Consider the following 14,272-nt stretch of genomic DNA (forward strand, 5'->3'; position numbering starts at 1 on the left):
AAAGATTTCAGTGCTTTTAATGGCTAATAGCTCAGTTTAATCTTTACTTTTTTACTGCCATTAGAGAACTCTTTGTGTTTTGTCCTGTCTGTTGGTATGTCAGATCACTGGGATGTTTGGTCTTCACTAGATGTGGCAAGAAGGGGTTAGGGTTGGAAGGAGAGGAAAAGAAGGGAAAGGTAGCAAGTTATCATTTCTCTTTTTCTTTTATGCCCACAATTGTAACTGTCAATTTATTGGATAGCTTATCTATCAGAACACCTAGAAATAAAAGTATGTAAATTGTGTATAACTGAAATCTGGAGTGACTCATGCTTTTATTTAACATTAAAAAGTGTATCCTAACATTCAGAAGCAATATATTTCTGATCAATCATTAAACTTTGTAAGCTGGAATGTCAAAGGTCTTAATCACAACCTAAAGACAAAAAGTAGTCTTCCCACCTTATAAGCTGAATGGCCAAGATGATATTTTTACAGAAGACTCACCTAACAAGTAAAGAACCTGTTTTGAAAGAAATGAATCTGGATCACCCAAATCTTTCATTCCAGCTATAATAAGAAAACCAGGCTGTTAGGAATTTTAATCTATAAAACAAAAAGAAGTAGCTTCTGCTCCTATGTCATAATGGTGGGTAATTTATTCAATTCCAAAGTGATTCTGGGAAACATATATGTATCTAATGTGCATGAAAGAGAATTTATGTAAAATGTATTTGATTGTGGTTTGAGTGCTACTTCTAAAGCCAAAGCTCCCTCCCTGTGTCTCTTTAACCAGGCCCAGAAAATTGATTGAAGGATGAATTGATCTTAAATGAAAATGTCACTTTGTTATATCCAACTTCCAACCAACTTAATCCAGTCAAGAGTCAATGGTGAGAGAGAGTCTTTCCTGACAGCACTAGTGCAAGGCAGAAAATAACCATGGGCAGAGTGCCAGTCCATCACAAGCAGATATCCAGTTTAGAGTTATCAGTTAACCTAACACATCTACCTTTGGGATGTGAGAGGAAAACTAGAGTAATTGGAAGGAAACCCCAACGCACATACAAAAGCGAAAGTGTAAACTCCACACAGATAGTGACTGGGCTGGATATGAACCCTGTAACAGTGTGCCAATGTGTAACCAATTGTGCTTTATAAAAATACATACAACATAAGATTCTCAGATCCACTTAATTCAAATCAAGGTCATTGTTATTGGTGAAAAATTGCTCAGGGTTTTGTCCATCTCTGTTTCGCATTCCTGTATGGAGAGGCTGTCCAAGAACAATGGGCCTATTTGTATGTAAGCAGCGGTGCATCAGCTATGGGAATTCCCCAGTTTCCATCCCCGACTGAACGAGAAGTCATCTGAATTCTAAACTGAAACTGGGAGGGTATTAGATTATATTAGATTATTATATTAGGGCAATATTTTTAGAAAAATGTAATATTTAAAATGTTAATAAATTTACTGGATTATGGACAGGCATATACACAAGAGTTATTGTATTTATCCAACAATTGCTTATTTTTCAGGCGTTATGATAACTACAAGACAGGAACATTTGTTTTGTACCGAAGCCTTCACCGGGATTTTGAAGTTCATGTGCGCCAGTGGGACTGTGGAAGTCGCCATTATGCTGTGTCCTGCAATTGTGGAGTGGTGGCCAAAGAAGACAACAGCATCATAGCTTTTGATATGTGCAATGGCCAAATACAAGAAACCAGGCCAAGACTTTCTGTGAAGAGGACTGGCAGAAGATCTCACCAAATCAAAATACTTGAGGCTCATCAAGGCAAGAAAATCACAGTATGTATTTAGTTGATAGATTATTAAGAAACCATTTGAGGAAAAGGATGACTTGAGTTATATGAACTCAAAAGTCATTAATTAATTAATTAATAGGTAATTAATTAAGTAATTAATTAATTATGCATTCCTGCTTTGCCCTGTTAATGGCGGCTAATGGGCATCCCTGCAGCAAGAGGTGCATTTAGGACTCATTCTGTTATGGAGTGGGATGCCAGTCTGTAACAGATTACATTCACATAAACATCTACAGTGGAAACCAATAAGCCTAATATACATTTGTTTAGGTGCTAGGTAGTCAGAACTACACAGACATGTGGAGAAGATGTAGCCTCCTCACAAAAAGCTACTGAACCAGTAGACTTGCATATCAGTGCAATAGTTAGCACTGTTGTCTCATCACTTTTTTGGTCTGGTTTTGAGTACTGGTGCAGACACTGTCTGCATGGAGTTTGCTCATTCTTAATGTACTCTATCTACTTAGGTTTTTTGCCAGACATTTTTTTGTATTACACCATTAATATTGTGTCTTTAAATTGCCCATAAGTGAGTGAAAGTGCCCTGAAGTAGTTAGGCGAAGGTAGATATAGAAAAAATAGTGTGCTTGCTATGGAAGACAGGGCTGGCATGTTGGATGATGCAACAAAATGATCACCTCAAAAGGCACTTTGGCCAGGGTGACATGTTCATGCAAGATTTGTTTTACATATAATGTAACATTTTACATTATGCAATGTTTAGTAACATTAAAAATATTTAGGAACCATAAGAATTACATAAATATCAAGTGCCTGATTTATGTAGTATACTGCCTTAAAAACGAAGAAATATTTTCATTTTTGAAAGTTTAATATTTCTCGGAACTGGAATTCAGACAACTTCTTTGCACTGCACAAGTGTCTAAGCATCAAAACGACAGATGCATATTTGAAAGCTATGCATCATGTTGACATTCTTTTAACTAATTTTTCAGATACGTAATGTGTTATGCCGATTGACTTTTTGCAAAATTCTGCTAATTTCTGAAATGTTATTAAGGTGTCAGTCAAAGGTGCATTTTCTGCAATTCACTATTCACCGCTATTTATTTAACAGATGCTTTTATCCAAAGCAACTTATAAAAGAGGTCAACATAACCAGGTAAATGTGAGTATGGTGGACATATTTTGGAACCTGTGTTACAAGTCAAGATTACAAAATTAGCCATGACAAACAACACAAAAGTAGAAAGTAAGAACTTATCAAAGTCTTTATCGATTAGACAGACATTGGCAGAGCAATGCTTCAAATGCTTATTAAACATATTAAGGGAGTCAGCAAATCGGATGGAAGTGGGTAGTTTGTTCCACTAGTATGGAGCTACACATGAAAGGACTGAAAACGTCTGTCATATGTCTCTTAAGTTTACAAGGCACACATATATTTAGAAAGGCCAGGCAGCTTTTAGCTTGCAGAACAGAATTTTGAAACTGCCAAGGTATTTAGAGAAGTGAGCAGGATGGCCGAAACAGCTAGGTTTAATTTTGTATTCAGTGGCACAATCTCAGAACTCAATAAAATATACAGCATATCTTTAGGTCAATAAGAAGTGGTAAATGATTTATACATTTGTTGTTTTTAATGCCCATTTTATTGATTTTAAGCTAATTCTTCTAATTTATTTCACATTCTTTTCGAAAAACATAATTGTATGTATTTTGCCCATTGTCTCAAGTATGTACCGTATTGAGGCATTATAGCATTATGGAGCTTGTATTGCAATATGTATTCTATGTGGATTAAGTGTATTGATTCATGCCTAGTAAATATATAATAATAATTGGCATTCAAAAATGTGCCTTGCTTCATGTGGCATTATTTATGATATATCTTGACTGGAGAGAAGAGGTTTTTATAGAGTTATAGGATCAGGATAAATAACCAATTGATTAAATGAACATCTGTTTAGATGACTGAAATTATTGTCATTGGAACTACATGTGAAACAATATTTTGCTTTAAGTCACCAATTATAAAAGTGCTATGACGACTTTGTATATAGTTAAATCATAAAATGCAAGCAAATACTGAGAAAAACACATGTTCTGAGAGAGCTCTTATTTCAGTTCCTTCTGTGTAACAATACAGCAGCTGTTGAGGGTTTTTAGTATGTGAAGAGCCATTAAAAGGTGAAATAGTGGTAAGTACTGGTGCCTCACAGATCCAGCGTCCTGGGTTCTAATCACACACAGAGTCATTCTCTTTGTACAGTTTGCTTTTTCTCTTTGTCTGCATATATTTATTTGTGTCTGGGTTTTCAGCATTTTCCCTAAATCCCAAAGATTTGTGTGAGTGAGGTTTGTATAAATGGGCCCTGTCATATACTGGCCCCCAGTCTAATGTTAGTCCCTGTCTTGGGCCAAACATCGATGAATAAACTCCTACCTTCAGCTCCCCTGATTTGGATTAAGGGGCTTTGACAATGTTAAGAGCCATTTCAGTGTACATATGTAGGTACTGACATCTACTGATTTGAAGAGCAAAAGCAGATGGTAGGATTGTTTCTACACTTGTGTCATAGAAAATGTTTTTGAAAAAGAAATGTGTTTGATGAATTTTCAAATAGTCCTATAATCCAGGCCCTTAAGAAGATTTAAAGGAACACTCAACCTGACATACATGGCCTTGTTGAAGATGTGTTACTTGTAATTAGCATAAATTAACAGATTAGAAAAGTTGAACAGTCTGTAAAGAAATAATAGTGAATAAGATACATAGATTATAGAGAATAAATGATTCTAAAATTAATATTTACATACTGTATAGATTTAAGAAAAATTTTAATTGACAGATTAACTAGGAATTTAGTGATAATGATGATTTGCAGAATGTATACCAAAGGAAGAAAGACTTGTTACACTATTTATTACAAGAATATCCTAACACTTCTTATGCGTAATTCATCAGACATTTTTACATGTATTTATATGCCTTTCAAAGAATAAAATATCTTTTTTTCCCAACACAAGGTAACTGTAAAGACTGATATTATGCGATTTTAATGTACTTTTTCTTCTGCCCCTATTGAGAATCTATACTTATCTGATTTTGCATGCCTAGCTAATTTAATGAAGGGTTGGCAATTGTTCTAAAAAATTAAAATACAATCAAATAAAATTACATCTATCTTATATATAAACATCTACACGTAGAAATGTGTGTGCCTGTCTGTCCAGCCCGGAATTGCGAGGCTACGTCAAGACGCTCAAAGAAAGCAACTCTGTTAGCAAAATGAAACCGCCAACAAGATAGAAACTCGCTTAGCCACTAATACACAAGCGAGGCGAGCACATTGGCAAAACAAAACCACAGAGGAGAGAGAAACTCGCTTAGCCGCTGACAGACAATGAATGCAAACATGTCAGCAAGACAAAACCACAGAGGAAAGAGAACCTTGCTTAAAACAAAACCTCACAGGAGAGAGAAACTCACTTAGTCACTCATAGACAACAAAGGTGACCATGTCAGCAAAACAAAACCGCAGAGGAAAGGGAACCTCACTTAGCAGCCAATGCACAACGGATGCGATTGATTGATTGAAGTGCCAGAATCCATGGTTTCTAGGAGCTCGAGCTTTTTACATTGTGGACTTACACAGCTAGTATTTATATAAAATGCCAAGGGTTGTGTCCATCTGTCGTGCAATAACTAGTGAACAACTAGGGCTAGAACCTTCATCTTGGTCTCAATCAAAAGCTTAAGACCTAACACGTGCTGATGAACCAAGAAATTTGGGTATTGACAACATCCGTAAAGTTATCAGTGTTTGTATCTTTCTTTTTTACACTGCGTAAGAGAGAGGCATGACTGAAATGAAAATAATAGCCACGACATCTGCTGAGCAGCAAGTGCGGAATACTGAGATCAACAAAGTCAGACAAACGTCTGCAGAAGAAGACATCTGCTCATGTCCTCACAACAAATCGAACATTAGGAATGCAAAGTACAGTGATACAAACGGTGATGGGGCATAAAGAAGAAGAATTTGAGTGGTGATATCTGCTGACATTAAGCCAAATGCAGGAGGCACTTCAGTGACGAAGAATGAGAAACAATAAGATGAAAAGACAGTCAGGCCAACAAACAAGGAGACTGTCATATACTCACAACCTCTGCCCATAAGCAAGCATTGCTTTTATATCTTTAAATCAAAGTTTAGTAGAAAAGCACTATGTAGAGAGTTGGGTCACAGCTGTGGTTACTTTGGGTTAGTATTTTTTCATGGTGAAATGTGTGGCCAAAATTGAAATCTATATGAACTACCAGAACTAGTAAAATACAGTATATTATCACTTTGATTGAACTAAAAGAAGAAACTAAATAGAACACATTAGGGTGTATCAACAGCTCCATATCTTTTACACTGATTGGTGTCTCTACTGATAATCCCCCAGGACGTGGTGCATACGTGCTTACAATTCATAACAGAGTTCTCATTAAATTAGTGGACTACCCCTGTATGATTGTCAATATCTAGCCTATGCCAGTCTTTGTATAATAGATCCTGATGAGGCGCTTAAGCTAACGCTTCTGATGCCTGAAAATACAGACATCTCTCCTCATGTGCTTAAAATACTACAGGATTTTATTGATACTTAAAGCCCTTACACACAAGCCTTCAAACATATAAGGCAAATTGAAGAAAAAGAACAACAACAAGCACATATGACCAGCAGATAGGTTCAATAATTAAAATGTACTTGATTTGACACAAGACCAATCACATTATGAGTTCCAGAATGAAAATGATACATCAATGGTCTCCAGGTAGGAAGACTTCATCCTCACAATGAAAGACTTCAAGGAAAGGTTAATGTCCATTTTTACGCAAGTAGTGTCATATATAAAAATTTTGTAAATATTTCTGTGTTCTGTTTTATTTGGCTTGCATACTATATTTTTATATTTGCAATAGTGTGAACTTCATGCATTATATTGTGTTTATATTTTTCGTATGGTTTTCTTTTTTTCGGTAAAATGTTTCTTTCACTAAAAACTTAAATCTGTGGCTGTATTTTCACTTCTCTTTAATTTTAGGACCACAGGTCTGTATGCTTCTCTAGTATTTAATATTATTGCCTTTTTCTTTTTGGGCTTTTTGTTTAGAATGTGCATTTTCTTTGTATATTTTCATGGGGGACAAAGGTTTAAAAAAATCTCTTGACATACATTGAGATTTTCCTGTGACACTATACTTCTCATTAGGTCATAATACATTTCCCACTTGTTTTCAGATATTGGAGATGTCTTCTACTGAAACTTACATGTTCCTCTATGTCTTTGTGTTCTTATTTTATGAGAAATAGCTATGTTTTGCCACTCCATACTACAGCTCAGACTTAAAGAGAATACAATAAATGATTGTAAAATACAAGGAGTAGCCAGTTAAGTTCCATAATGCCTGCAATTTGTTGTTGGATGCTGTGATGAGCTTTCTTCTTGCTCACTTGTAATCTTTGCAATGTTCTGGTGGTGCCATATTTTCCTCCTCTTCTTAATGATGATCTTGACAGTGTATATATGTAATTATTTATCATTTTTTATTGTTCTCACCTTTTCCTTTGGACACATGGATTGTGTACTGTAGATGTTTAGATAATTTCTTCTCAACAATGTTTATTTATGCACTATGAGACCAATGATACTTCAGCAAAATCCCACAGGAACAGCTGGTTTGATTTTTAAAAAATTCAGAACCACTTCAGCTAATATCAGGTGAATGCAAAATACCTTTTTTGATTTATTTGATTTGCAAATGAAATTGGTTAAATCCAAATCCAGTAAAACTACTATTAAAAAGGGAGCACACACATACAATATAAAATTACATATTTAGTTCTTTTATATTTAACTAAGTTTCTTTTTCCATGTAAATATTCTTGGATAAGGATCTTTAACATTATCTTTAACCAAAGCTGAAATTTCCATAAGGGTATATAGAATTTCGTTATTCAGTGTACAGTATGTTCATGTCTGTGTGTATATGTATGTGTATGTATTTGTGTGTGCGTGTGTGTGTGTGTATATATTTATATATATATATATATATATATATATATATATATATATATATATATATATATATATATATATTTATGAGTGAATTTTCTCCAATTTATATTTTAAGACAAACTATTATGCAATCATATGACTATTTAAAGACGAAAAAGAATCAATAAAGCAAACTGAAAATGGTCCAAATTTAAAAAAAAAAGAGGCATTCAATATTAGAGGAACATGAAAACACAGCAACAGTGACAGATGCCACATATTAAATTAAGCACGTGAAATTAGCATTTTGTCTGTTGCTGGATGTGTCAGATACTACTCCTCTTTTGTCTGCTTCACTGAAAACCAGATGCAGCATGAATGGCTCATGTTTTATAACTTCTCAAATTACTACTGGTACATGAACAGCTAGATGAATTAATTCATTTTGGATAATGAATGTCAAAGTATTTTTAGATATTTTATGTAATACTACTGATAATTTTAAAACTTTCTTCACTGTACTTAACCATTTTCTTCTCTAACAGCATTCCATAGTGCTGGAAACTGAATATCTAAGTATAAGTAATCAAGGGTATTTTTGGCCATCCCACAATTTTCTTTCAGTATATACAGTATATGTGCAGACTTCTGTAACTTAAAAATGAACTTACCTTAATAATAGTATCTGTCCTTCTTTAGTTAATGACTAGTGAAGCATACAAAGTCACGCACCTTTCAGATCACAAAAACATCATTCAAACATGATTCTGTGCCTGGTATGTCTCAGCTGGCATCATTTCATTGTAATGCCCACTGAAATTGTCATCATCTGAGAAAAAAGTTCATCCCTGTAGATTTAAGCACAATGCAAAGTGACAGCCTCACAACCATCTGTGATTCAGTAAAGGATTTTGGCTATGAATTGCCTAAATTGAAATGGCAACACTTCAAGTTTAAAGCTGACTGGCTTTAAGATATAAAAGAAGCACAAGTCATGACAACACAGAAAGAACATATGGATTACACACACATTACGACTTGAACTGCACACTCCATTTGTGGTAGCAGTGCTAACTATAGTGTAGCCTGGTGTGCGCTGGACAACAAGAGGCCAGGAAACAATTGAAAAATTATGTTCTACATACATACCCATTTTTTTCCATGCAGGAACTCTACACTTCTTTTAAATATAAACATATTGCTTGCGTCTTTTCAATGAAGTCGAAGGAGCACATGTAGGCTTTTTTGGTAAATTTTTCAAATTTATTGCAGTTCTCCTTAGCAGCAGGTAAAAATCAAGATGCCCCATAATGTCTTATGAGCGATGAGTTTCGGATTTTGAGCTCCACTCTTTTTCTTTTTTTTTTTTCCAAATTACTATAACCATCCTTAAGGGGTGAAATAGTCCTCGACTTTTCATACCTCCTTTCTGGCATGAAGTGCAAATGCACAATTAAAAAACAACAGGCTGTCTGTGTTTTAATAGCCTAACAGTCCTCACCTGGTGGTATAGAAAACACCAAAGAGCCATTTGGTCTGGTCCTTTAGCCCTAAAGCAGGCCTGCAACACCTGGCACAAAGACACTTTTATATACTAAAAGAAACAGTATTTTTCTAAAACCTAAAGGGTGTTATAAACTTCTTAACAGTAAGCTAAAATACTGAGAGAAATTTGGTCACAGTTAAGTTTAGGTATTCAATATAAAACATCTATTAACAGTCTATATATATTTAATTAACTATGTTATTAACATAATAAATTATAATTAAAAATCATACAACTCTTGAAATGTAGTACTGCTATTTTTCATCATGCTGAAATGTTTTTATAATGTAAAGAATTGCTAATAACTGTTTATAATGGACACCTGAACTAAAGGGTTACTGGAAACTATTTACTTATTTTGCACAACACTTGGTCCTGAACACATAAAGACCACCAGCAGTAATATCAGCTTATAGTATCAATCCTGGTCATCAGTACATTGGATGGCTGTTGTAAGAATGAATTTGTTTCTTGCAAATGTGCTTTAAAGGTGCAAAGATATGAAATGATTTTAAGACTTTTCTAAAAAAAATGGATGAGTAGGCGATGTGACCACAGTTTCAGATCTTTTTTAAGTATCCCAAAATTTCCACCAAAACCACACCACAAGAACAAGTGACAGCCTTTGTCTGCCTATCAAAAATGAACAAAGCAGTGCAAAAGCAACTAACTGACACGTGTGACATACATAAACCTGCAATTTTTATACTTAAAACAATATTAAGAATATACGGTAAATAAAAGAAGGAAAAATCTAGTAATAAGTTTACTGTCCATTTAAAACACAGATGATGGTTCAGTTTCCTTATTGCCTGATTTGCTGGTCCTGAGCAAGTCACTTGACCTGTCATTGTTCCATTTAGAGAAACAAATAAATATGCATACAACAAATACAATCAAATAAATTTACATTGCTTTTACCATGAAAGGTTGAAAATAAAATAAAGCTTTATAATGCTACAGTTAATTGTTCACTTTAATTTAACATCACTTCCGTTATACTGGTCATTTTTACAATACCTATTTATCTGGAGTGCCACAGTGTCTAATAAGCTTCTGTAATCTTTATCTTTCAGTTTTAAATGTTTATTATAACATAAGGCACATTCCTATAATTTGTGCAGAGACACTTAGTCGATCTGCTTAGTGTCCTATAGTGGATAACCATGTGGTTTGAAGGCCAGGCAGTTCCCATGCCAGAAGAGCATACTGCCAGCTTCAATTCAAGGACATCACACATACTGTAATAAGAGCAAATTACAGCTGCTTTCCCAGTGGCATGTCCCTCTCTCTGCCTGTGCTATAGATACTCTAGTAAGAATTAGCCTCAATCGCATGTCATAAAATTGGCTGTGACCACATAATATAACAAATTACATGATATCTATCTATCTATCTATCTATCTATCTATCTATCATAGATTCTTTGATGCCTTTCATGCACATCCCCTCTTGAATTTTACTCTTTTTTAATCAAGTTTCTCTTTACCAGCCCCTCTTATAAAAACATGTGTAGGTTTTTAGCTACCAGCACATACCTTTGCGTGTAAGAAGTTTTGAAAAGTGCACGCTCATTTCCCTTACACTTGATTTCTCAGTTGTTTTAAATTATTGATTTTTTTTATTTATTGTGTGTCTATTTCTGTGGAAAATCTATTGAAATTTATTACAGCTATTTATTTCTCATGATCAATTAGAAACTTGCATAGAAGTTAGATTCCCAATGATTTAAATTAATAATATAAAAATTTTCCAGTATAAGCAAATGTGAGTATGCCCATCAATGAACTGGCACACCATCCATGTTTGTTCCTGCCTTGTGCTTTAGGCTATCAGAAAAGGGCCTTGCTCCTTGCAGCCCTTATTGGGTTCTGAAACTGGATGGAAAGATTTGGATTTTTTCAAGTTATATAGAATGCACCAATGATGGTCATGTGTTTCTTTTAGGAGCCATGACCATAATGTGCGCAGTTTGTAGTTCTGCAGCAGTAATATCCACGACAGTCCCTTTTTTTTCTGTGTATTTTTTTTTCATCATATCCTAGAGCTGCCAATCAAAAATCAGGCAATGATACATTTTTCACAATCCAAAACTTGCAGAAATAAACATACTTGTCACAAGTAGTGCCTAGTGATGAATTATAGAATAGCCTCAAGAATTCAGTCATCACCACACAATGTATATTCTAAAGATAAAAAAGTCAGGTAACAGAAAGAATAAGAATACAGCTATTAGGTGCCAAACATATTCAATGTATTTGTTTGTTTTCTTATCTTTTTATTTCTGCAGATTTTATTTCCTTCTGGTGCTTTTGTCCGGGCAGATGTAAGTGACTGGGGAATGAGTTTGTCCGTCAGGGCGCCAAGCATTGACTTCAACAGTACCAGAGGCCTCTGTGGTGTCTTTGACAGAAACAGTCAGAATGACTTTCACAAACCTGATGGCAGCGTGTTAGCAAGTTCACACAGAAATAATGGGCCAGAAGAATTCATAGAAGAATGGAGGTAATTAGCTGTCATATTTCATAACAAGCAGTGCAAGTTCATGGTAAAAGCATAAGTTCTCAGAAGCAACTGTACACCATGGCAGCTGAGGGTTAGTTATTGGTCACCTGCTGTTATGGCAAACTTAATAAGCCCCTCTTTGTCTCTCATCTGTCATTAGCAAGGTAGCAATTATTAAAAGTACACATAGCAGTTGTTGGCAAAGAAAAAGTGTTAAAAGCTAAATTACCCTTAGAAAAAAAATGTATTCTGCTTTTCCATATTCTTGAATAAAATTAAATCTACATAAAATGTTTCACCTAAACTAAATCAAAGTTTGTTCGCATTTTGTATTTATAGTGCACTTCGTACATTTGACTTTAGCTGTTGTCCTTTTTAATTTCTAACCTGAGAAGTATTTTACAAACTTGGTATTCAGACCATTCAACAACTAAATATCTGATGTAGATTCTCCTGTAATTTAACATTCAGGATTGGTCTCTGATAACATCGTTTTTTATATTGGCATTACAGTATCATCTACAGTGTCTGCATGTCAAGAAACCAACAGCTGAAAACTGAGATAATGAATATTATGTTGAAAGCTGTTTCCTAAAGCAAGAAAAATGCTTTCCTCTTATTTATTTATTTAGATGCAGCACAATACAGCCCCTGAAATACATGTGAGTTAAAATATCTGTGGTCAATGGAGATACATGATGGTGACCCACATACACGATATATGGGCCTCATATTTATTATGTGGGCCTCTATACACACACACACACACGTGTATATATATATATATATATATATATATATATATATATATATATATATACTGTATATATACATACAGTCGGCCCTCGTTTATCGTGGTTAATCAGTTCCAGACTCTACCGCGATAAATTAATTTCCGCGAAGTAGGATTCTTTATTTATAAATCGAATATTTTCGCAGGTAGAGCATAGAAAACCTGTTTATGACATTCTAAATACATTTTTTAACATTATTAGAGCCCTCTAGACATGAAATAACACCCTTTAGTCAAAAGTTAAACTGTGCTCCATGACAAGACAGAGATGACAGATCTATCTCACAACTAAAAGAATGTAAACATATCTTCTCTTCAAAGGAGTGCGTGTCAGGAGCAGACAATGTCAGAGAGAGAGAGAGACAGAGAGAAAGCAAACAATCAAAAATCAATAGGGCTGTTTGGGCTTTTAAGTATGCAAAGCACCACTGAACAAAGCAGCTGCAAGGAAGGGACCAATTTGAAGGTAGTCTTTAAGCATTTTTTTAGAGGATTGTCCATATCTTCTAGGCCAGTGTGCGAACAGCCCCTCTGCTCACACCCCCTTCGTCAGGAGCACAGAATGTCAGAGAGAGTGAGAGAGACAGAGAAAAGCCAACAATCAAAAATCAATACGTGCTGTTCAGGCTTTTAAGTATGCGAAGCACCGCATAGGAAGCATATCGTATATCATTGAGGAGTTTTATTTAATACGTAATACGTGCTCTGATTGGATAGCTGCTCAGCCATCTGCCAATAGCGTCCCTTGTATGAAATCAACTGGGCAAACCAACTGAGGAAGCATGTACCATAAATTAAAAGACCCATTGTCAGCAGAAATCCGTGAACCAGCAAAAAATTCATGATATATATTTAGATATGCTTACATTTAAAATCCACGATGGAGTGAAGCCGCGAAAGTCGAAGCTCGATATAGCGAGGATCACTGTATATATATATATATATAGTGGAACCTTGGGTCACGATCAAAATTTGTTCCAAAACTCTGGTCATAACCCGATTTGGTTGTGACCCGAAGTAATTTCCCCGTAATTTCCCCGATTAACGATATTAATCCGTTCCAGACTGTACGAACTGTATGGAAATATATTTTCTTTAAAGATTTTTAAGCACAAAAATAGTTAATTATACCATAGAATGCACAGTGTAATAGTAAGCTAAGTGTAAAAACAATCAATAACACTGAGACAAACACCCAGGCTCCTGGCTGCTCAGCTGCAAGTGATCCTGCACTCGCTCGCTGTCAGCTGCACGCGATCCTGCACTTGCTCTGTCTCTCTCTCATGCTCGCTCTCTCTCTGTCTCTCTCTTGCACTCGCTCTCTCTCTCTCTCTCTCCTGTTTCCTGCCTTCTCCTGCAACCTCCCGTTCTTTCCTGTTCTCTTCTTTTGCCCTTTAGCCGACTTGTGCTTCTATTTATGAAGAGGACATGGTAGCCGTGGCAATCAGCAGCTCCTGGGAACAATTATGGATGCGGACCACTTCTCACCTGTGCACTTAGGTGAGAAATGCCATCATCACAAACTCCTCAGGAACCGCTTCAGCCACACACCACTGCACCCCCTCGCTAAGCAGCGAGTGCGGTGATTATTTATTAAAACTGG

The 14,272-nt window shown here is 35.4% G+C and overlaps 1 protein-coding gene across 1 annotated transcript in view; it reads left to right on the forward strand.

The window, feature by feature from the left end:
- Positions 1–14,272, forward strand: part of si:ch211-246m6.5 (von Willebrand factor D and EGF domain-containing protein) — a 387,263-nt gene that overhangs the window by 232,787 nt on the left and 140,204 nt on the right. Inside the window, exons 10-11 of the mRNA XM_039757371.1 lie at positions 1,522–1,795; positions 11,662–11,876. Coding sequence (XP_039613305.1) covers positions 1,522–1,795; positions 11,662–11,876 — 489 coding nt within the window. The remainder of the gene's footprint in view (positions 1–1,521; positions 1,796–11,661; positions 11,877–14,272) is intronic.

This window comes from Polypterus senegalus, chromosome 6, assembly GCF_016835505.1.
Source record: "Polypterus senegalus isolate Bchr_013 chromosome 6, ASM1683550v1, whole genome shotgun sequence".
NCBI classification, from domain to species: domain Eukaryota; kingdom Metazoa; phylum Chordata; class Cladistia; order Polypteriformes; family Polypteridae; genus Polypterus; species Polypterus senegalus.